The sequence below is a fragment of the Cyprinus carpio genome, chromosome A6 (assembly GCF_018340385.1).
Source record: "Cyprinus carpio isolate SPL01 chromosome A6, ASM1834038v1, whole genome shotgun sequence".
Taxonomy (NCBI): domain Eukaryota; kingdom Metazoa; phylum Chordata; class Actinopteri; order Cypriniformes; family Cyprinidae; genus Cyprinus; species Cyprinus carpio.
In genome coordinates, this window is record NC_056577.1 from 24,055,152 (window position 1) to 24,077,894 (window position 22,743).

The window sequence follows — 22,743 nt, forward strand, 5'->3', positions numbered from 1 at the left end:
ACGTGATTGGATATTGTCAACGTCAGTCAAGTTTAGAACGTGTATTGATTGGTTCACGTGCGGTAATAGCCGCCCATCATCCGCCGCCGAGTATTTGCATAGTAATGTAAAGCCTCGGACTCAGGGGGTCGCTGTTGATAATTTGAAAACGCCTACGCTGTGTTCGCAACATTTTCAGGTTAAATGAATCAAAAGAATCTATAAGAGAAATAAACTGCCAGTATATTAAAGATAAGCAGGGTCACATTTTATTTTAAGGTCCAATTCTATTGTTTGCTTTTAACAAACCATTAACTACGACTATTGCCTCTAAACTCCCAATTTGCTACATTGTCATTGTGATAAATGTTACATTGGAGAAAATAATGAATGTAAGCCTCAGCAAAAGTAAACAAATCAGATAGTAAGATGACATTCATGCAATGTTGAGATTTCACCAAAACCATCATTTTACTTGAGATTTAAATTCTTCAGTGTTTTCAAAAAATTCTGTTCGCAAAGTGCACTCTTAGAAAAAAAGGTAAAAGTCTATGTTGGATCAACATGAAGGCTCCACAGCTCTAGCCACAGATGCCAAATCATGCCCTTCGCTTGCGACTGGCCAACAGGCTGTCGATAGCAGCTGAATCAACTCGGGGAACCACATCTGATTCCTCCAGGGTGGGGCCACCAAGAGGACCGAGCATCTGACTTCCCTGACCCAACCTGAGGAAGGGCATCTCGGTATTTTGAACAATAAATTGGGCAGTGAAAGCTGTCTTCTGAGACGAATAGGTCCACCTCTGTCCTGCCGAAGTCAGACCAGATCATTTGAACTGTAATGTCTTTCTCCTGGAGCTACACTGTCCCTGGACAGCATGTCTGCCCCTTGGTTCAGTCTGTCTGGCACATGAACTGCTCTCAGTGAGAGGAGTTTGCCTTGTGCCCATAAAAGGAGGCACTGAGCCGACCTGCGAAGGGAGCGTGACCTGAGACCGCCTTGGATAAAGGCCGTCATGTTGTCCAAACAAACCAGGTCACGGTGCCCCCTTAAGGCTGGCAGGAAGGTTTCAGAGCTTGAGGCAGTGATGTGTAAGTGTTGCTCCAGGTTTGACCAGTGAAGAGGTTTTCCAAGGGGCCACAGCCCTGATGCAGCGGTGGGTTACCCTGAGCTGAAAACATTCCAGGCACCAAGTGTGGAACGGGACATGCACTTTGAGCTATACATGGGCATGAACTATTCAAATAAATGTGAATAGAATTGAACTGAATCGAATCTAGTTAATGCTTCCTCATTAGATGGAAGACAACTGCATCCTCTGCAGATATCTTGTTTGCTGAATCATTTGACATACACAAATTCTCTGGCACGATTTTAAACATGGTGCATCTATTTTTATTTTCTCTGTTCCTTTGTTTTACTGGCTTTTTTAAAATTATTATTATTTTATTAGTATTTTATTAAGGACAGGTTTGGAAAGCACTGCTCATCTCATTGAAGAGGCGTGACATGACAAGATTTATTTTATTATTATTTAATTTCCCTTGCCTCTTTGTAAGATGACGTCTGTCCATAAAAGGGTGCATTGTCTATTATTAATGTTCATAATCATATAAATGATGTTGCATTTTACTACGAGGCTGCTGAATGTTTGAATCTGATATCCAATGAATAAAATACATGTGCAAGAAATCTAATTAATTTTCCCACTCAGATCATTAAGCACTTATAAACACTGTGAGCGGCAGACGTGAGTGCGTGTTGTGAAGCTGCATCACTCTCTCCTCCTCTCTCCTCTCGTATGAGCGCCATTCAGCGCGCCGCAGCCCTACATCGCTATTCACAGATAGAGGGGGTAGCCCGACTCCTCTCCGCTCTCCTCCATTCTGTCTCAGAGGTGGATGCCATGCCATCGGATTTTCTCCATTAATCAGCTGTTTGCGTTCACATGACTAGCGCGCAGGGGGTAATTTAAGGGTAGGAGATCCCTCTTGGTGGCGACATTACAGGTAAGATTTATTTGAACGTGTTCGGTCGCCCATCCGCCCTGTTGTTATTGGCACTGATATCATTTTTTCCCCAGTCATTTACGGCATATTTGTTTGTTTCCGCTGCACGATTGAGTGAATATAATTAAATATGCAACGCTAAATTAATTGATCGCCACTCACTCTCTTGTAGGCTATTTGAATAGAATAGAAGGGATTTGGTTTCTTAGCCTACATTTCTAATGGTGTTATGGCTCTGCATTGCCCGATGGAATTTTATGTGCATGATGAGACATATGGCGACAACAGGCCAAGGGGGTTTCGGTACCTCTCTGTGTACAGGCGGCAGAATGGGCGTTAAACAATAGTGGCAATGATCGCCAGTTATCAAGTCCCTTAATGGCTATTGACTATTTTCCATGGCTTTGAACGGCTTCTGTCTCGAAGGCCAACGGTGCATGCTATCAGCTGTGCGGCCCGTGTGAGGTAGGGCTATATAGTTTACAGGGTGCTGGGAATCACCGCACATTGGCCTTCTGTATATTAGCTATACCACATCAGTATCAGGAGGGAAGTCGCATCCATTGGGCTTATACACTCTAGGGGGCTGCGCATGGTTTTTTATCTTCATAACCTTGGATAAAGTGCTATTAATTAATAATTATTAGTAGGTGCAATTAAGCGAATGGTTATTTACTGCGTTTATTTGCTGTCGTGGCATTTTAGCTTTTCCCAATAAAGGTATGAGACAAAAGTCTTTTGGATATTTATTTTTGAAAGTGATGTCACATACAGCCAAGTATGGTGACCCATACTCAGAATTTCTGATTTCCGCTCTGCATTTAACCCATCCAAAGTGCACACACACAGCAGTGAACACACACCCGGAGCAGTGGGCAGCCATTTATGCTGCAGCGCCTGGGGAGCAGTTGGGGGTTCGGTGCCTTGCTCAAGGGCACCTCAGTTGTGGTATTGCCGGCCCGAGACTTGAACCCACAGCCTTACGGTTAGGAATCAAACTCTCTAACCACTAGGCCACAACTTCCCCGAAGTTTTCTTGCAAGAAGAGTTTAACAGTCATACAAAGCTGACTGCAGATTGAGACCAAGAGGAAACACCCAAACTCAACATTTATACCTTGATCAAATGTGGATGCTTTGATCTCATCCAATCATAATGCATATTCAACATATCTCTCTATTTAAGATGTCCAACTATGTCCTCCAGATGCATTGCAAAGAAGCTAGGGTGTCTAAGAAGCTAAAATAACATTTCCTGTCTCACACTTATCTTGCACATACAGTAGTGGCCAAACATTTTGGCAGGAACATAAATTTTGTGTTTTGCAAAGTTTGCTGCTTCAGTACTTTATCCACGTTTCTATGGTATACCGAAAATAAGCATATCATAAGTTTTAAAGGCTTTTATTGGCAAAAAATAAAATATAATGAGTAAATATTTAGACTTGACCCTTGTTCTTCATAACCTCCGCAATTCGCTCTGACATGCTGGATATTAGCTTCTGGGCCAAATCCTGACTGATGGCAATCCATTCTTGCCATTCTTCTCGGAGTTGATCACAATTTGTGGGCTTCTGCTTGACTACTCGCCTTTCGAGGACTGACCACAGGTTCTTTATGGGATTGAGATCTGGGAGTTGCCTGGCCACAGATCCAAAATTTCAGTGTAATGATCTTCGAGCCACTTCTTTATCACTCCTGCTTTGTGACATGGTGCTCCATCATGCTGGAAAATGCATGGATCACCAAATTTGCTCATGGATCGTTGTAGGGCTGCACAATTAATCAAATTTCTAATCCCGATTATAATTATGGATGCCACAATTACATAATTGTTCAAAGCGGCAATTAATCGTTGAAAGTCCACTTATGTTATTTTGCGTGCTTAAGATGCATTTATTTTTATTTTTTGTGAAAAGTTTATTTTCTGGCCAGTGAAGCTTTTAATAATTATTTAAAATGCATCTGATCACTCTGCACACAATAATTTAGAACAGGGGTTGGCGAACTCCAGTCCTGGAGAGCCGCAGCCCTGCAAAGTTCAGCTCCAACCCTAATTAAAACTCACCTGCCTGTAGCTTCCTAGTAACCTTTCAGACCTTGATTAGCTTGTTCAGGTGTGTTTGATTAGGGCTGAAGCAAAACTCTACAGGGCTGCGGCTCTCCTGGATGGACGTCCACCACCCCTGATCTAGAAACAATGTGAATGAACACCACAATAGCTTAAGCAGCAAACTTTGCAAAATGCAAAATTTATGTCACTGCCAAAACTTTTGGCCATGACTGTGCATACACATACATTAAATAGATTTCCTGTTATCTCTCAGCTCATCGAAAATTCAAGCATACTGAAGCAAACTGAGACAGTCTGAAGAACACTCTTTAGTACAGTGAAGCAAATAATACAGAAAATAAAATTAATATTTCAGATAGAAATAAAATTTCCTCCAGTTGCGCAATGCAATTGTCAGACTCTGTTCCATGTTTTGTGTGTGTTTTGCTCCATGTGACCTAGTTTCTCCCTCAGGTTGATTGTTAATTTGATTCCAGGTGTGTCTCCTTAGTCCCGCGTTATCCTGTGTTTAAAAGCCCCAGTCCTTTCAGTTGGTGTTTGTCAGTTCTACTTGTTTACGTCTTCTGTTATGTGAGTTTTCCCAATTCCCTTGATTCCATTAAAGTCTTCCGTGATGTATTGTTGATCTCCTTGTTTCTTGCTCTGTGCTCCCTCACAGTAGCCTGTGACAGCAGTGTTTTTTTTCTTTTTGCTGTTTGTCTTTGAATGTTTACAAATGCCTGCAAAGCCAAATCTTTTAGTTCTGTTAAAAAGTTTTTCTTTTTTATTTCTTAAATATTTTTATGAGGGATAGTAACAAGCGGTTGCCTCATTTCCAGGGCAAAATTTAAATTAGTTACATATGTAGAAGCCCTAGACCTGGGCCCGTATTCATGAAAAGTCTTAAAGCTTAGAGTTGCTCCTAGAAACAAAAATCTTAGAAATGTGGGGGTTTCCTCTTAAAATTAAAGTAATTCAGAAAGCATCTTAACTCTTAAAAGAGCTCTTAAGGTCCAAAATTGTAAGGAGTACTGACAAGAACTTTTAAGGGGCACTTTAGTTTCTTAAGCAGTGGAGAAAATGGAAGAAACATGAAGGGGAAGAAATACATATTTGCACACAATGCATGACAGTGAGTTAATAAGACACTACACATTAGATCATGCTGATATGGTTTTCAAACTTATTAACACGTTCACTGAAAAGGATTTACTCTGTATGTGAATTTTAACCCACGCTACATGAACCTTAAACTGGAGTAAATGCTAAAACTTAAATGAGACATTTATAGTAAATAGTATAGTAAATAAATGAAATAACTAAAGGACATATGAAAGCACGTATTTCTCTACATTTCGAAATAAGGTGAATTAAAACTGAATAAATCTTTGATTAATATGAATATTTGAATTGAAAACATATCTCCACGTACTATTCAATAAAATTCTAGTGCATTTAATCTATTATATAACAGCAGAGTGAACAAGTTTTTGGATATGGTAAGATTAAACTTATTTTAGTGAATAAAGTACCACATTTCAGCTTTGTTAGGTTGGGTACACAAAATGTTATTTTATCCTTGCTTCTAGAAAATCCTCATATGCTTTCTAACAGCTTCATGTGGCCATAAACATTTAATTTTAATGTGGCTTTAAGCACTGTGCATCGTTAAAGTTTCACTTTCACTACAACTAAGCTGGTAAATGTGGTGTTTACATCATATGAGTTTTATGGTACGAACCCAGAGTCTCTGCATCAGCGGGAAAGCGAAAAAAAGAGCATCTTCTATCCGAAGACTTTTGTTGCATTTCGGGGCAAAACAAAAAAACATTGTCGAACAACAATCTAAAATGCGGGAAACTATTAATTGGTTATTCTACAATTAATTTTATTACAAATTCTACTACAACTGGAAAATAGTGTAAATTGATGAACTGTTCATCGTGATGACGTTATATGTCTCAGACAGCGCCTGTAGTCCCATTTAGCAACTTGTTAGCAACCGTCTTTTTTAAGAAACGTAACAGTGTAAAAAAAATCACGAGTGGGCTGTAACTGGTGTGTTTTATGTCGTAGAATAAAACGTGGAAGTATCTTGAGCTTGTGTAAACCACTGACATTATTTTAGGAATTTAACCAAAATCTGATTAAAAAAACCCATTCACTCTGGGACAATGGAACCGGAAGTGCTAAAATGCTAACTCGCGTCTGGGTTTTTGCCTACAAAGTGACATCATAGTTCCACCACTCTATTGCTCTTAAGCTAAGACTCCTACATAGAAATTTTTAAGCTAAATTAAGAGCTCTCTAAGAGGATTCTACGGGATACAGGCCCTGATGCGGGCATTTTATAGAAAACACTAGGAGTAAAGCAGTGCTTACCACTGTTACATTTTTTTTTCTTTTGTATTTATTTGTTTTATTTGGTATCATATACTTTATAGTAATATTTTTAATTAGGCCCTATAGCCTACCATTTTCTTTTTTTCAGTGACTTTGTTTTTTAAACGATAGTTTGATAAGTAAGCTATTATTAGTTGAAGCATCTTATGATCAGTAAAGTATGTCCACCCAATACTGCGCAAATCATCTCACTGATCATAATCTCAGCTCACGTGGAGGATTACCACTAATATAACTCCTGTAACAGTGAACCCCAGAGAGACAACCACTGCCTTTGTGACTCTTAATACAACCTTTGACCCACTCCTGCTTAAGGCATTTGTGTACTACTGGTGTTTAGAAAGTTTTGAGTCCCCCCTTCCTTGCCTCACAGTGGTTGGGTCCACTGCCTGCTTTATCTCACTGACTGTCTGGTGGGTGGTGGGAGAAAACAGAGTGCTTTAGTTAGTACAGTATGTGTAAGTAGGCTGTCAAGGCTATTTTATTCACTTTAAACATTGGATGAAGTGATTCTTCTCTTTAATACAGATTTTGCTGAATCATTTATAAATTAGTCATGACAAAAAAAATGATGATATCCAATGTATCTTTCCATAAGCGATTGTAAGGTTACCTAGCTTGATTGGTAGCTTATTTAATACTGTAACTTGTTGGATAGTAAGTGTTAAATAACACATAATTCTGTCTTTATCTTTTCGATGCCGTCCGACCATTCTCAGTCCTTGCATGAGCTCATGGAAAGAAGTAAATGAACATGAAGCCTTTTAGTCTGCTCACAAACTTCTTCACAGTTTATTATTACATTCACACATTATATAGTTGCATTGCAAAGGGTGGTGTAGTGGTTTATCCAATAAGCATTGTACACTACATCGTATAGGAATGTCTAGAAAACAAGGGGTTTTCCCTCCTGCTGCCTCTAGAGCCCGTACATCTGTATGTTATATAGAATGGAAGTATGGCCAGGAAGTTCTGGACATATTAGGCATACACTTGGCCAAGGATACTTCAACTCTGAGCAGAAGGACAGACCGAGCTCAATAACCTTCAGGCCTATAGCCCCCGTCCTGGTCTGAACATCTGAACTCATGAGGAAATATGCATGTGTGCGCATACATTGAGGTATAGAAAGAGAACACAGAAGGGAGGAGGGAGCAAGACAGAAGAAAAGGAGTAAGAAGGGAGGAGGGATTGCAGAGAGGCACAAAACATCTGGCAGAGAGCATAAAATAATCTAACAGTAAGTCACCCACTACAACTAACACAGCGATTGTGTGAACTGATATTAGGCTAATATTGTAGATCTACCGATGTGTTGGGTTTTGCTAAATATGATGTTAAGTGGCAGATGTAGGCTTGCTGCGGTTGAATATTATAAGATACATCCTCAATCGAAGAAGAAACCGAAAATATTATGTGGAGGACGCAAAATAAATTAAAAATTATAATATGACCACATGGTGTACCTTTAACTCATATTTAAACACAGTCTCCATACTATGTACACATGCTGTGTACACTTATCTATCCTTTCCATTACAATTTTGGCTGTATTATTTGTCTCGTTCAAAAATTGCTCTTGAGAAATATTCCCCTTTCACATAGAGATTCCATAAAATACACTTATATGTGTTCTGGGATCACTGGATTCTGGTTCATTTACCCTCCAGTGATTTTCTGCAATCTGTGCGTGTGTTCACACACATCCCGTAAAGATCTCATAAAGACCTTTCAGAGAATAATTCTTAAACAAACCCTTTTTCCTTTGTGTAAAGGACATTTTAATAGTATAAAAAACCTTTTTCCACTATAAAGAAACTTCTGTGCTGTAGAAATATTTCATTGATATTAAAAGTTAATCCTGGAACCAAAATTCCCATGAAGAACCTTTTTTTAAAGAGTGTATATTGGACTCTTTTATGTAATTCAATTTATGTACATTGGATTCTTTTATGTAATAAATACAATAAAGGAATACACTACAGATGACATGACTAAGGGTTTTTTTTCTACTTCAGCAGATGGAGTGAGCCCTCCATCAGCCTCATCAGTTACTGTAAGGCACATTAAGATTGAGCCAATCAGTACCATGGACCTTTAGGAGCAGTAATGGCAGCTTGCTGTACGTCTTGCTCTGATTGGATAGAGTGAGTATGTTAATAACTGTTTTTGGAATTACTAAAATGCTTTCCCCCTCATTGTTATAAAGTGAAGGGAAATTACATGAAGCCTAATTAGAAAATTGAATTGAAGTTAATGCTTCATTATTTGATTTTAGAGAATGCTAATTTGTGAAGTTTCACATGAAGAACCATAACCATTTTTGTACAACTTAATTTAATTACACTGAATGAAGTTTCAACACTGTTGTGTTTCTGTTTCAGCTTGTAGCATGCGTTCCCTACGTAAGACTGTGCTGTTAGCTCTGGTAGCATCAGTGGTGCTGGTTTTGGCAGTGCTACACTCCTGGCCCACGCGGATCTACAGCACTGTGGATGTCCGGTACAGACCGGGACCTGGAGCTGAGCGGCTGCTGGAGGAGAGACTTCCTGAACTAGATCCCAGCACTAGCACCATCCCTTACAGAGTGAGGGAGAGTGTGGCCAGGTCAGTTAGTCTTCACAAGCTGATTAATGTTTTTCTATGAAACATCAGCTCAAGTAGAGGGAGACTGGGGATTATGTTTTAACGCCTGCAACTCTTAACAACTACTTATTTCAACCATTCAGAAGTTTGGGGTTGGGAAGATTTTATAATGTTTTTAAAAAACAAAGTTTCTTCTACTCATCAAGGCTGTCTTTATTTGATGAAAAATATAGGAAAACAGTAATATTGTGAAATATAATTACAATTTAAAATAACTATTTTCTATTTTATGCTTTTAAAAATGTACTTAAATGTACTTATTGCGATAGCAAAGTAGATCCGAATAGATAGTAAGAATAGAAATCGTCTATAATATTGTAAATGTCTTTACTGTGATTTATAATTGATTTAAATTGTCCTTGATATATACAATAATTAATTAACCTTAGTCATCTTAATGACCACAAACCTTTGGACTGTAGTATATGTGCTCCAAATTAAAGTTGTTCTGAAATCTACAACTTATCTCTAAACATCTTTTTAAATTCTCTACATGAATTTATTTTGTTAACTGTTAAATGTTGTGAAATGTTGATGTCCTGTAAATCTTTTATGTATTTATATATACATAGAACACAGAGACCTACATTGTATACTGTCACCTTAAGAGGAATCAAAAGTTTTCCTTCTGTTCAAAGACTGACAGGTTGATCATCTGATAACTTTCCTTCTTTTCTGCAAGCTTTTGGCTCGCAACGGCTGTGTTTGTGAAGGAGACAGCAGAGGGGTCAACCTGCCCTTTGCTCAGCTGTTGTTCCCTAGAGTGTCTGCCCATCCACTGCACACTGCCTTCCAGGCCTCTCAGCTCCAAGAGATGAAGAAACGGCGCGCCAAAGAGTATCAGAGCTTTCAAATGAGGTGCATTTAATAATTTTATGCCAGTGCAAATGTTCAGTTGTTTGGTTTATAAATCCATATATATGTTATCAATGTATGTTTTTTATGGTTTGAATATTTTGTTAATGATTGTAACCCTGGTGTGTATAGATCGCAGACCCCTGCTGATCTGCTGATTGTAGCTGAAGCTAACAACCCTCTGCAGTACCCAACCCAGGGTGTGGAAGTTCGGCCTCTTAAAACTATCCTTATACCAGGTATTATACTTTATAATACTTGACTTTTTTGCAGCCCATGCTCATTGGAAATATGTTACTGTGGCTACATTTCTGCAAAACCTAAAATACATTGCTTCAGGTCCATTTTGCTGCACTTTTTTTAGATGATCCACAAGAGGCACTAAAAGCTATATCGGTTTTCTCAATGGCAGATGCAGATTTATTCAGCAGCACAGATTGTGATGCAACTGTTAAAATGTATTTGTTTATAGTCAAGCCACCTTCATTTATATTGTGCTTTATACAATACAGATTGTGTCAAAGCAGCTTCAAGGCAACAGTGTGCAGTCAAGGCAACAGTGTTGCCAGAAATTGTGTCCCCAATTAAGCAAGCCAAAGGCGGCAATGGCAAGGAACCAAAACTCCATCGGTGACAGAAATGGATAAAAAACCTTGGGAGAAACCAGGCTCAGTCAGTGGGCCAGTTCTTCTATGGCCAGACAAAGCCTGTTTATAAATCATGCACTACAGTAAAAATGTTCACATAATAGTAATGTAGTATTGGGCAAGGAACTGCACAAAAATATGTCTTTATTCATTGATAATCTGCCCCCATAATCATTATATAATCATAAAAGTTTTTACTGCCACTAGTGTTCATTTCTCCTGGAAAATACAGTGAAATGTGTGTACATATCTGCAGAAATGTAGCCACAGTATTGTACTTCCAATGAGCCTGGGTTGCTTTTTTCAGATTGCAGTGATATATGTGACAATGTGATTTATTTTTTGTGCATAATAATAATATGAAGCTTACGACTGAGATCTAAAAAAGAGCAACACCAACACCAAAAAACAAACCCCCAAAAGACATTGACCAAGAAATATTAAAAAACAAAAGAATAAAAATGACTAACTTTTTCCAATGAATTTATGCGCAGACACTTGTTGTTAGCACTTCCCCCGTGACTTTATCAAAATATTTTTGCAGCTGAAAAGCTACATGCCATTTCTCAGTGTGGAAGTGGTAATGCTGCGGTTTTTTATCAGTTAAACGCACAGTTTTGCTAATAGTAGAGACGCAGCTGCCAAACACTGTTTAGAGACGCATAGACTCACAGAGGTTTCACACAGACTTACAGTTTTTTACAGACGCTAGGACACATTTCTCAATACTTAGGTCACTTTTGCAGAACTCTTCACACAGTGAGCACAACAGAAGTCTATGTGGGCTAAACTGAGGATCAATTATCATTGCTTTGGCACAAAATGCATTCAGTGACTACATCTCTCAAATTTCATGAATTCTTTTCTCACTCAGACACAACAACTGCCAAAACTCTTTGTACGTACAGGCCAGTTTGCACATGCTTACATACTGTTTTCAAAACTGTTAAACTTATGTTCAAAACAATAACATAATACAAAACTGAATGAGACAGCAATTTGCTGCATTTCTACAGTAATATTTTAATGAAATATATTTTAAATCTTAAAATTAAATGCTATAAAAACAATTGGACAATTGGACCAGCCACAGCTGATTCTCATTGTAGATGAACATCTACGCAGGTGTTACTCTTTCAATTTCATTACAAAAGGAGACAACTGCTGAATAGTTTTTTTATTGTGATGTAAATATGTCTGATTCATTCCAGTAACATATATTGCAGTGAATTATATACAGAGATGTGTCCTTGTTTTACACAAGAAAACACTGTATAATGCTACATGTTGTTAGTGTTTTTTAGGTCATTGTTTTGTGGGTGACAAAGTGTGTTTGTCGGCTGTCAACCTTTGCTAGTGTTCTGGAAGAATGAGTTGATTTGAGACCTTAATAAAGTGTTTTGGTAGTTGTAGTGCATTTTGAATGTGAAATGAACTGCTTTGCCAAGCTGAAAGTTGGTTAGGAGAACTGTGTGAAGAGTTTTGCAAAAGTGACCTAAGTATTGAGAAATGTGTCCTAGCTTCTGTAAAAAACTGTAATCTATCTCTCCCTAACAACTGCATTAGCTTACTTTGCATATCAATTGCCCAAACCTCTGTTATTAGCTCTAAAATGACGTTTCACACACACTTAATCTATCACACACTATAGTATCTTATTATATTAAGTAATAAGATACTATAGTGTGTACTAAGTGTGTGTTAATCACACACACTTAGGTTTCACACACACTTAATCTATCTCTCTCTAACAACTGCATTTGCTTACTCTGCATATCAATTGCCCAAACCTCTGTTATTAGCTCTAAAATGATGTTTTATAATGAGCAACAGGAAGCTTAAGATTTGATAAATTAGTCTTACACACAATAGCATTTTAAGGACAAAAACCTGACAAATGTCTTCAAATAAAACATGAACAGTGTCTTGAAGTGTGTTAACCAAAGTATACACGGAATAATTGACTTTTGCCTATGCCACGATAAGAGATAAATCCGGCCCTGAATCCATGGCTGTAATGTGTTTCAGGTTTGGCCTTAAAAGAGCTGCCCCAAGATGTATATACTGTAAGTGTTATTATGAATAATTTATGTCTATTTCCTGTGCTTTTGTGTTATGGATGCTTTCTGGACACTATGTTTTTCATCTTTCTTTGTAGCTGAACTTTTCAGCATCTCTGGGCACATTTAATGTGGCAGCAGAGGTGGAGGGGGTAAAAGTCAGGGGTGATGGTGAGATGCACATGACCTTGATCAGCAGCCTTTTGTCCAGTCTGAATCGACAGCTTCAGTTTATCACATATACTAACACGTTGTTCCACCCCAGCACAGCTGACACAGGTAAGCTTCTGGGTAATTCCTGTAAAAAAATAAATAGTTATCCCAAATGTACATGTAAACTCAGGACTGGATAATCTTTATTTTGATATGTAGTTTTTATGTGCTTGTGATTCAGTGCAGTTAGACACAGAAGGACATCAAGCTCTGTTTACCATCAAGATCCGTCATGGAGTTACACCCAAACTCTACAACACGGGCTCTGATGCAGATAAAGGTAAGTACGTCACTGTTGTTATTGTTAATTACAACTAAACCTATCAAAAATAGTTATTTGTTAATTGAAATTAAGATTAAATAAAATATAAATATTAAATGAAAACCTTAAAAAAAATGAATGAAAATGATAAATTTGTCCTGGCAGCTAACTAAAATAAATAAGTTTAATTTGAAGTACTGAAATTTTTACAAATAGTTTAAAGCTAAATAGAAATAAAAAATGAATACAAATATAAAATATAAAATATAAAATATATATAAAAAAAAAAAAAAAAAAACATAAAACAAAAGTCCCAACAAAAATAAAAGTGAATTCATAATTCATAATAAATCCTATAGCCCAGTGGTTCCCAAACGGTTTGCAGAGTGCACCCCTTTATACTGTTTGACACGTGTACAAGCACCCCCGTTAAACACCACATTTTAACTGCAATGATACAAATATATCACTTGTATACAGGGCTTGACATCAACTTTTTGCTCACTAGCTACTGTGGCTAGTGGTTTTCCAAAATTACTAACCACTCAGCATTTTCACTGGCCACAATTTTGTTGTTGGAAAATTACTTTTTATAGGACTAAAGTTACTGCATATTAAAATGTATTTAAATAAATACATTTCCAGGTAATTTTTTGCCTATTTAAAGGGCTTTTTTTTACTTAATATAATAAGATACTATAGGGTTATTACCAATAAAATATAATCAGTATTACCAAAACTGATCTTTCCCCTGCAGAAAAAAAACAGAATTAGCTGAAGTGGCATTTATATGCATTTACACAGACAGTTTAATGAAATGTAGCATGAATGCATTTACACTGCAGAAATGAAGAACAGCATGAGGTTATGAGTTTGGTGTTTTAAATCAGTTTATATATATATATATATATATATATATATATATATATATATATATATATATATGACATTTTGGAAAAATGCAAAGATAAGCTACTTTTAAACATGAAAGTAGTCTTAATGTGTGAGTCATTGAGGTGTTCATTCAAACGATTCATTCAGACGGTTGATTCATTCAAGAGTGAATGAATGAAGCAAGTGCCTCTCTTTATAAATGGACCACAGAATCTTTGACTCAAATGATCAATTCAAAAACGCCGAATCATTCAGTAACAAAACACTGCTGTGTGTTGCTCAAAGATGCACGACTGTTTTGCTGTGATCTTTGTTTGGAACTATTTTCGTTAACCAAATCAAGCAAAAACAGTCAACATTGACAATATTATATTAAAATGTAAGTCACTTAATGTGAAGCCCTGACTGTATATTAGAAAACATCAACATTTCAGTTATAAATTAAAATAAGAATATCACTTAATACCCTTTTTAGTGAGATGGATAGGCCTGCATCATGTTTACACACAGATCATCAAAATCATTCTCTTGTGCACCCTAGTTTGGGAATCGCTACTATGAACACTGGAAATAAGAAATGTTTATTGAACACCAAATCAGTATATTAAAATGATTTGGCTGCTAAAAAACAAAATCATTTTTGCTGTCACAGGAATAAATTATATCTTAAAATAAATTAAATTTTTGATTGAATAGATGCAGTCTTGGTGAGCATAAGAAAATTCTTTGAAAAACATAAAAAATGTGAATTTTCCAGATGTAGCACTGCATGTTTTTGTTTTGAACACTGTCAGGAGAGTGTGCTTTCATTACCTTTAATTTCTGACTATCCAGCCGCCTATCAGCATTGGAATGTTTTTGGATATAACAGAATTTACAAAGTAGTGGATATATGCAGGGATAAGTATTATTTGCATGTGTAAGTTGTATGTGCAAAATGATACTAAAGGATATTCTACAATAGAAATGTACTTATAATGCAAGCCAAGAGAATTTCATATTTCAGTATCAGCCAACAGTTATGTTCAGAGTGCAGAAAAATGGTTCCGGTGCTTCAGTCAACAATAATGTAGTAAGCTATTGTATCTTGCTACAATTCTATTTATTCTTTGTATATTAGATGTGTTAGCACATTTACACTTGCTCATGGCAAAATAATGATTCACTCTGTGATTTTAGTGTTATTTGTTATTTAAATTGTAAGGAAATTAAAGCCACATGTTTCCATTTACATTTGACTTTTTTTGCTCGATTTCAGAGTATAACATCAGTGCTCTTGTGACCATAGCAACTAAAACCTTCCTGCGCTATGACAAGCTCCAAGATTTAATTGACAGCATACGGCAGTACTATCCAACAGTTACAATAGTGATAGCAGATGACAGTGAGCACCCGAAAACAGTATCGGGCCCATATATTGAACATTACATCATGCCCTTCGGAAAGGTGAGTAACTTCGTGAGTTGATGGCACAGTTTTGTTTTAAACACAAACATGTGTTTACATGCACTATGATGGGTTCTGAATATGTATGTCTATGTTTCAGGGCTGGTTTGCTGGTCGTAATCTGGCTGTGTCACAGGTCACCACCAAATATGTGCTATGGGTGGATGATGACTTTATTTTTACTGCCAACACAAAGCTGGAGAAACTGGTGGATGTGCTGGAGAAAACCACACTTGACCTGGTGAGAAAGTCAATGTAGCAGGATATACACAGTATATGAGAATTCTCATTCATGCAAGGGTTTTCTTTAGTACTGTGAATATTAGCCATCAAATAAAGACAAAGCAACCAAAACATTATAATTCAGTCTTATCTAGTGAAGAGCCATTGCAGAGACATTATATATGTTGAGTGGATCAGGTGCACATCAAAGGCTTAAAAACCCCTTGAGGACTTTTTCCGTTGCACAGGAAACAAGGTGTTTTTTTAGGTCCCTCTTGTGGTGAGGAACTTACACCTTTGGAACCACCACAGTCCCCAGTTAAACCTTTAATCAAGAAGGCACCATCCTACATCACAATATCCACAGCAGCAGGCTCAGTTTATTTTAATTAGAAATCTCAAGTGGTAGAGGTGTTAGGCATCATGTTATAGAAACTCTTTTGATCTCTTTTACTGTATATACAGATCTGGATGCCCAAATCGGAATTTTTGACTATATCTGATTTTTTTAATGTCCCGCTTACACCTTCTTTTAACAGTGACCCGTATCAGATATCTGCATTTACACTAAATGGGCTTAATTTGATGTGCCTCAATGCATTAAACAGTGATATTAAAAGACCAAACTCTGCACACACTATTAATAAAGCATACAATAAGATGAGTCCAGAATATGAATGCAAAGAGTTTAACTGATTGACAGAACTCATAGATACAGTTTTAATGTGATAGGCTAGTTTCATCCTTACATCAAAATCCTTAATTAGTACCGAATCTTCATGACAGTGATTATATACACTGGTTCTAATCTTCCCTTGTATAGTTTTTTCCTCACTAAAAACAAATGTTTTCATCAGTGATTGTATATCAAGAGCAGGAATAGAGAGCCTCCACAACAGTTAGCAAAAGATTGAAGCACTCCTCTGTACACGAGCCACCATCACTGAAAACAGCGGCAACGAGCACTCAGTATGATTTTAAAAGCAACATTTTTCAGTGCCAGATCTCCTCTTATTTAACACAAACAAACAAAATTAATACTCTGCTAGCCAATTAAAGATGTTTCATTTGTAATAGATATATCTGTACCACGAGATGTTTCAAAACCATTTGACATCCAACTCGCATTAACAGGGGAATATCCGGTCTGTCCGCTTACACGGCAGGCACAAGTGCATGTATCCGATTCATATCAGATTTATTTCAACATATGAATGAGGCCTGAAACTGATCTGAGAATATCGGAGTCCATGTGCTTTTTGTCCCTGCTTACATGTTTGTGGGCCATATCCGATCTGTACCACATGGGAGTAAAAAATCTGAATTGGGTCACTTGAGTCACTTGCAGTGTAAATGCGGCCTCTGTCTCTGGCACTGATTGGTAGGGAATTCAGACAGAGGAAACAACTGTACAAGTCTGTAAAGGTCAAAATAGTCCAAAAATGGAAGATATTTTTAGAACAACACGTGTTTGTTTGAATTTTGTTCAGTTTTTAGTACCCTGCTTACATAGGAAGAGTTTTGAATAGCCAGTCTTGTTCCCGAGGCTGGAGTATTTTTTTCAGTTGTTTTCAATTGGAGCTCCGCGTTTTTTAAAACGCCAGGAGCGTGCCGAGCGCTGAGCATCTTTTACATGCTGAGCACTCTGGCATTTTTTTCTCAGCACAGAGAGTTGAAGAATGTTCAACTTTGGGTAAACCGCAGTGCTCATCACTGTCACATTTTAGTCAGATGTCCAATCACAGTGGAGGTGGGGCGGGGCAAATACCACTCCGACCGACTGTCACACATTATGCTTGTACTATGGCTAAACAACAACGGAGGAGATGTTAAAGGGATAGATCACCCAAAAATGAAAATTACCCCATGATTTACTCACCCTCAAGCCATCCTAGGTGTATATGACATTCTTCTTTCAGACGAATATAATCGGAGTTATATTAAATAATGTCCAGGCTAAGCCATGCTTTATAATGGGAGTGGATGGTAGCCCAAAATTTGAAGTCCAAAAAATTGCACCCACCCATTATAAAAGAAGTCCACATGGCTCTAGGGTTTAATAAAGGCCTTCTGAAGTTGCGCAGAATATGCTAGTCTCGCAAGAAACAAGTTTTGTTTACAGCAAAGGAAAACCACTTGGCTTATATTGAAATCCTCTGACATTTTTCTTTACAAATCCTCGTTTTGTACTACTTATTCTTGACTGGTGTTTTGTTTTGCTCTCTCTTCTGCACTTCCACGTTCATCACTTCCGCATTCATCACCGCGTTTGCCTACGTCCTACTTCATCCGCTGGATGCCACCCTCTTGTGAACGAGCGTACGACAGTTAGCAGAAGCTTGAGATTAAGATTTATTAAGTTGTAAATATGGATATCTTTCTTACACATATGCATCGCATCGTTTCAGAAGGACTTTATTAACCCCACGGGGCCGTGTGGACTTCATTTATAATATATGGGTGCAATTTTTTGGAATTCAAATTTTTCAAAATCCGTTCCCATTATAAAGCATTGATTAATTAATATAACTCTGATTGTATTCGTCTGAAAGAAGAATGTCATATACACCTAGGATGGCTTCAGGGTGAGTAAATCATGGGGCCATTTTCATTTTTGGGTGAACTATCCCTTTAATATTGCTTGTCTCTGAGTATTCATGTCTTAAGCAGAAAGGATTCCCAGACTATTACAAATATTGATATGAAAAATAATGCTTGCAGTATTTCATTCACGATGTGTCTGCCACATTACTTCTGCAGATATCCAGGATATCCAGTATCATTGCAACCAAAGCGTCTCAACTGAAGAAAAAAAAAAAAAAAAAAAAAAAAAAACACTGCGCTGCTGAAGCGCTCTCAAGGGCTCACAGCTGTGTGTTTTCAGCAGAGCGCCATTCTAAAAAGGTTTAGGTGGACACACAGCCTAAAGGTTAATATAGTTGGAATCAGTATGAATCACAAAATATATCTAAGGAAAGAGTACAATAAATGCAATACAGTTTGCATTACATTTTGCTTTAGGCAGCAGCGGCTATAGGGCAGATTATTGCCCTGGAATGGATCAGCTGTGTGACCTTTACAGTGAACGGGTCTTCTGTGTGCACAGTGTGCTGGAGTCATGCGTTAGATAAGGAGACAAAGCACATCTGCTTTTATAAAGAGAAAGAAACAAAAATCGCTTCAAGGAGTTTTTTTTTAATAAGAAGAGATACTCTGTACTAAAGAGTTTCCTCCAGTTCAGTTTATCATCCCTGCATTGTTCTTAGTGTTCGGCTGCTTTGTGTGTTTAGGTTGGAGGAGCAGTGCGTGAAGCTACAGGCTACACTGCCACCTACAGGCAGACTATCTCAATTGAAGCTGGAGAAGAAGACGGGGACTGTCTGCACATGCGGCGAGGCTTCCATCACATCATCCAGGGCTTTCCTCACTGCGTTGTCACTGATGGAGTCATCAATTTCTTTCTTGCCAGGACAGATAAAGTGCAGCAGGTGGGCTTTGACCCCCGGCTAGCCCGTGTTGCGCATTTGGGTGAGTTTTCAGTGAAGTCCAAACACAAAATTAGGTGTTTCTAGGATTGTGGTGTATTAGGTGTGCACCAATATTAAATTGTGAGGCAAGATACTGATAAGATGATAATTATTTTGTGTTGTACTGATAATTATGTTATGACCTATGTATTAAAACTATACTATTTTATATAAATTAATTCAAAATAAAATATTGTTGTACATTAAACTAATCTGTGTACATGTAAATTTAAATAATGCACATTTTTTGTGCATTAGAAATTTTGATTATAAGAAATTACAAAAAGGGACAAAAATGTCCTCATTTCCATATTTTGTTTTACAGAGTTTTTTATCGATGGACTCGGCTCCCTGCATGTTGGGTCGTGTGATGATGTCATTGTGAACCACGCCACCAAAATCAAGCTGCCGTGGGGCCAGTCGGAAAGCGACAAAACTTACGCAAAGTTCCGCTACCCTCCTGCTTCATCTGATGCGACACACACCAAAAATGGCCTCTTGTACTTCAAAAACCGCTTTCAGTGTCTAACACACAACTGAATAAACCCTGACTATGCCGCCTTCTCTTTCTCTCATCCCCCCTTAAACGAACACTCTCTCCCTGAGCAGCTAAAGTGACCTGTGAAGACACTGGAAGTGTGGTGTGTATGTACTGTACTTGGTCCCATGTGTGTATAGGGGAATTCAAATTAGCCTCTTCTTTTGGAAAGGGTCAAAATGTGATCACACATGACTGACGGATGAGATGCACAGTGATGGCTGGTTAAGATTTTTTTGATACCTGAAGATGTCGTATTTTTGTGTCTCCTTTCTTTAGCTTTATTTTTGTTCACAAGAATTCTTTAGATAATGATCAAACCATTCCGTAAATTATGCACAGCCATCTTTTTCTCCTCAGCCAGTCGTGTTTCAGTATCACATTTAAAGGGATAATGAGACCAAAAATTAATTCTGTCATCATCTACTCACGTGGATGTTGTTTTAAATGCATAAAGGAGACTTTCAAGCTCCTTAATGACATGGAAGTAAGTCAATTTGGACAGACATTTTTGAGTGAACTACTCCTATAATTGATGAGAAAACAGAAGAGGTTTCTTTTGAAACTGAGAGAAGACAGTGGAGGTCAACATTTTGAACCATGACTTTTAGAAGTTTTAAAATTCCAGTTAAAGGGAGACCATTTCTTTGGGACATTGACATGTAATGTCACATCAGCTCCCTGTCTGGCGTTAATCATGTGTTCTTATGTGTGTCTTTATGAGGGTCATCTCTCTGTACGTTTGCACTAAAACAAATGGACTTCAATTGGAGAGATTCGACCCTCAGTGTCACTAAAAAGAAGGAATGGACTAAACATCATTAGCAAGCTAAAACCACAGACAATCCAACCTATCACTTTCATTCTTTTGCTCTCGCTCTCACATACACACTCTGACAGATTTCTCAGCAAAAGGGATATATTGTACAGTAAAATTTGAATTTGATATTTTTTTTGTTTGTTTGTTTTAAAGAGGGACTGTGCCGTCATTGTATGACTTGTTTATTGTTTGTACTCTGTATTTCCTTTATTCTGGGGTCTTTTTAAGATTGTATCTTATTGCACTGAAGCATGAAGATAGCAGCCAGATGTGAAGTCCAATGGCACCTTTTATAAATTTAGTTAGCAACCACATCATAAGCATATATTCCAAAGGCGCTTACTGTAAGGGTTTTATTAATTTAATTATTTATTTGTTTATTTGAGCTGGATTTAATCCAAAGCCAGATTTGTGGGGGAAAAGGTCAAGTCAGTGGCTTTTGCTATGCAGAATGGCTGAGACAACTAACTTTACTAAAATAAAAAAGCAGCATTAATACACTTTTCAGAGTAAATGCCACAGATGTGCAAATAACAAAAAAATATGAAATAAAATGGTTATTCAAATGTTTGGCTATATCTACAGCAGCAGTCAAAAACATGGACACACCTACTGATTCTTTATTCATTGTTCTTCTTATTTTCCATATAAATTTTGTGATGAAAATGTCGAACCTAAACAAAAAATCTAAATTACATGTTATACTTTAGCTTTCTTAAAGTAGCCAAACTCTGCTCAATAATCCATTTTTAAAAAACTAGGTTTTTAAAAGACATGCATAAACAGACACTATGTTTCTCAACAAAAATTTAATAATGATAAATGTGTCCAAACCTTGATTTTTAACTCTACATTTGATAGAAATAAATAATAGTTAAACAAATTACCTGTATGCAGCCACTTTCTGTAGAGTAAAAACATGTAAGGAGGTGATGTAATTGCTGTCTAATTCAATGTATAACATCCTTGTGCATAATTTTAATTACGTTTGTTTGCATATTGTTTGTTTTATGTGTGTGTGGGAGAGAAATAAGTGTTTTTTAAAATACATCAAGTGGGCTTTACATTGTCGCTCATGAACAGTATGAAGCCCTAATGACTGTTTGCTGCATTACATTGAACCACAGATTCTTCAAATAATGTTCAACATTATGGCCTTGTCAAAGATTATGCCTATGTGTGTGAATGTGTGATAGGTTTCCCCTTCCTTTCTGTTACATCCTGTCTTAAAACGGTGCCATACAGGAGTAAATAAGTGCATGACTGTCCAGAAAGCCTTAACAGAGATTAAGGAAGTGAAAAAACATAGTGTAAAAAAGAGAGGTACATAATGGATTTTACATAATACATAATTCAGTACATAATGGATTTTAATGAGTGCACTGGTTGAATATAACAAGCAATGGTGTAAAATGGAATTGAAAACTAACTCTTGTTCACTTACTTTGTATCTTGAATACCATGTGATGCTACTCAAAACAGAAAAACGGTATAAAATCCTTTTAAATTGTTTTTTTATCGCTCTCTACCAGTCATTGAGCTTGTTTCAGTCCTGAAAAAGACAAGTGAAGGCTGTAGTCCTGTAATACTAAGTATAGAGCTGCTATGATTCTGTTTGAAGAATGCTTCCATTTATCTGCCCTGCATATTCAGGTGTAAGCATGCAGTGCAAGGTCATAAAGGAGCATGTAAAAGTATTGGTGTAAGGCTACTTGATTCTTAAGGTTAGTTTCAGATGAGCTTAAGATGATAGGAGCTTGAACAGATATGGGAAGCTGAATATCTAATTTTCTGGCTGTGTATTAAATAGCCAGTTTGAATTTTTGATGACATTTAAAGAGTGTTTCTCAAAAACCTCCCTGCTTCCTCCTCACTTCACTGCAACGATCATGATTCTGTCTCCTCATCTCTGGGTTTCTCACTGTGTCTGCATGACTTCTAATTTCTGTTGGTGTTTTGTATCTCTACCAGTGGGTAGCTAATTTTCTGTCCCCCCAAAAGTATGGCTGCCTATTGATCATTTTTTAAAAGAACAAAACGTAGTTTGCAAATGTCCCTTAAATATAAAGGGGGAAAAGGGGAAAACTTTTTTTTCCTTTTTTGTAAATGTAAGAAAAAAAAAAGCATTTGTTGTCGAATGGAATGAGATAAAGGCTTTGGTGATAACAT

General features: G+C 37.2%; 1 protein-coding gene across 2 annotated transcripts; it reads left to right on the forward strand.

The window, feature by feature from the left end:
- The first annotated feature begins 1,739 nt into the window (after positions 1 to 1,739).
- LOC109062741 (beta-1,4 N-acetylgalactosaminyltransferase 1-like) lies at positions 1,740 to 22,742 on the forward strand. Of its 2 annotated transcripts, none has more exons than XM_042758557.1 (12): positions 1,740 to 1,989; positions 8,463 to 8,591; positions 8,829 to 9,051; positions 9,772 to 9,948; positions 10,078 to 10,184; positions 12,621 to 12,658; positions 12,751 to 12,931; positions 13,047 to 13,145; positions 15,280 to 15,467; positions 15,568 to 15,708; positions 18,980 to 19,217; positions 19,542 to 22,742. In XM_042758557.1, exons 3-12 carry the CDS (start codon positions 8,837 to 8,839, stop codon positions 19,754 to 19,756), a joined length of 1,599 nt encoding a protein of 532 aa, XP_042614491.1. In that variant the 5' UTR covers positions 1,740 to 1,989; positions 8,463 to 8,591; positions 8,829 to 8,836; the 3' UTR covers positions 19,757 to 22,742. The 2 variants fall into 2 exon arrangements, with proteins under 2 accessions (XP_042614491.1, XP_042614492.1); XM_042758558.1 differs by having other exon boundaries at positions 8,466 to 8,591.
- Position 22,743: the final 1 nt, after the last annotated feature.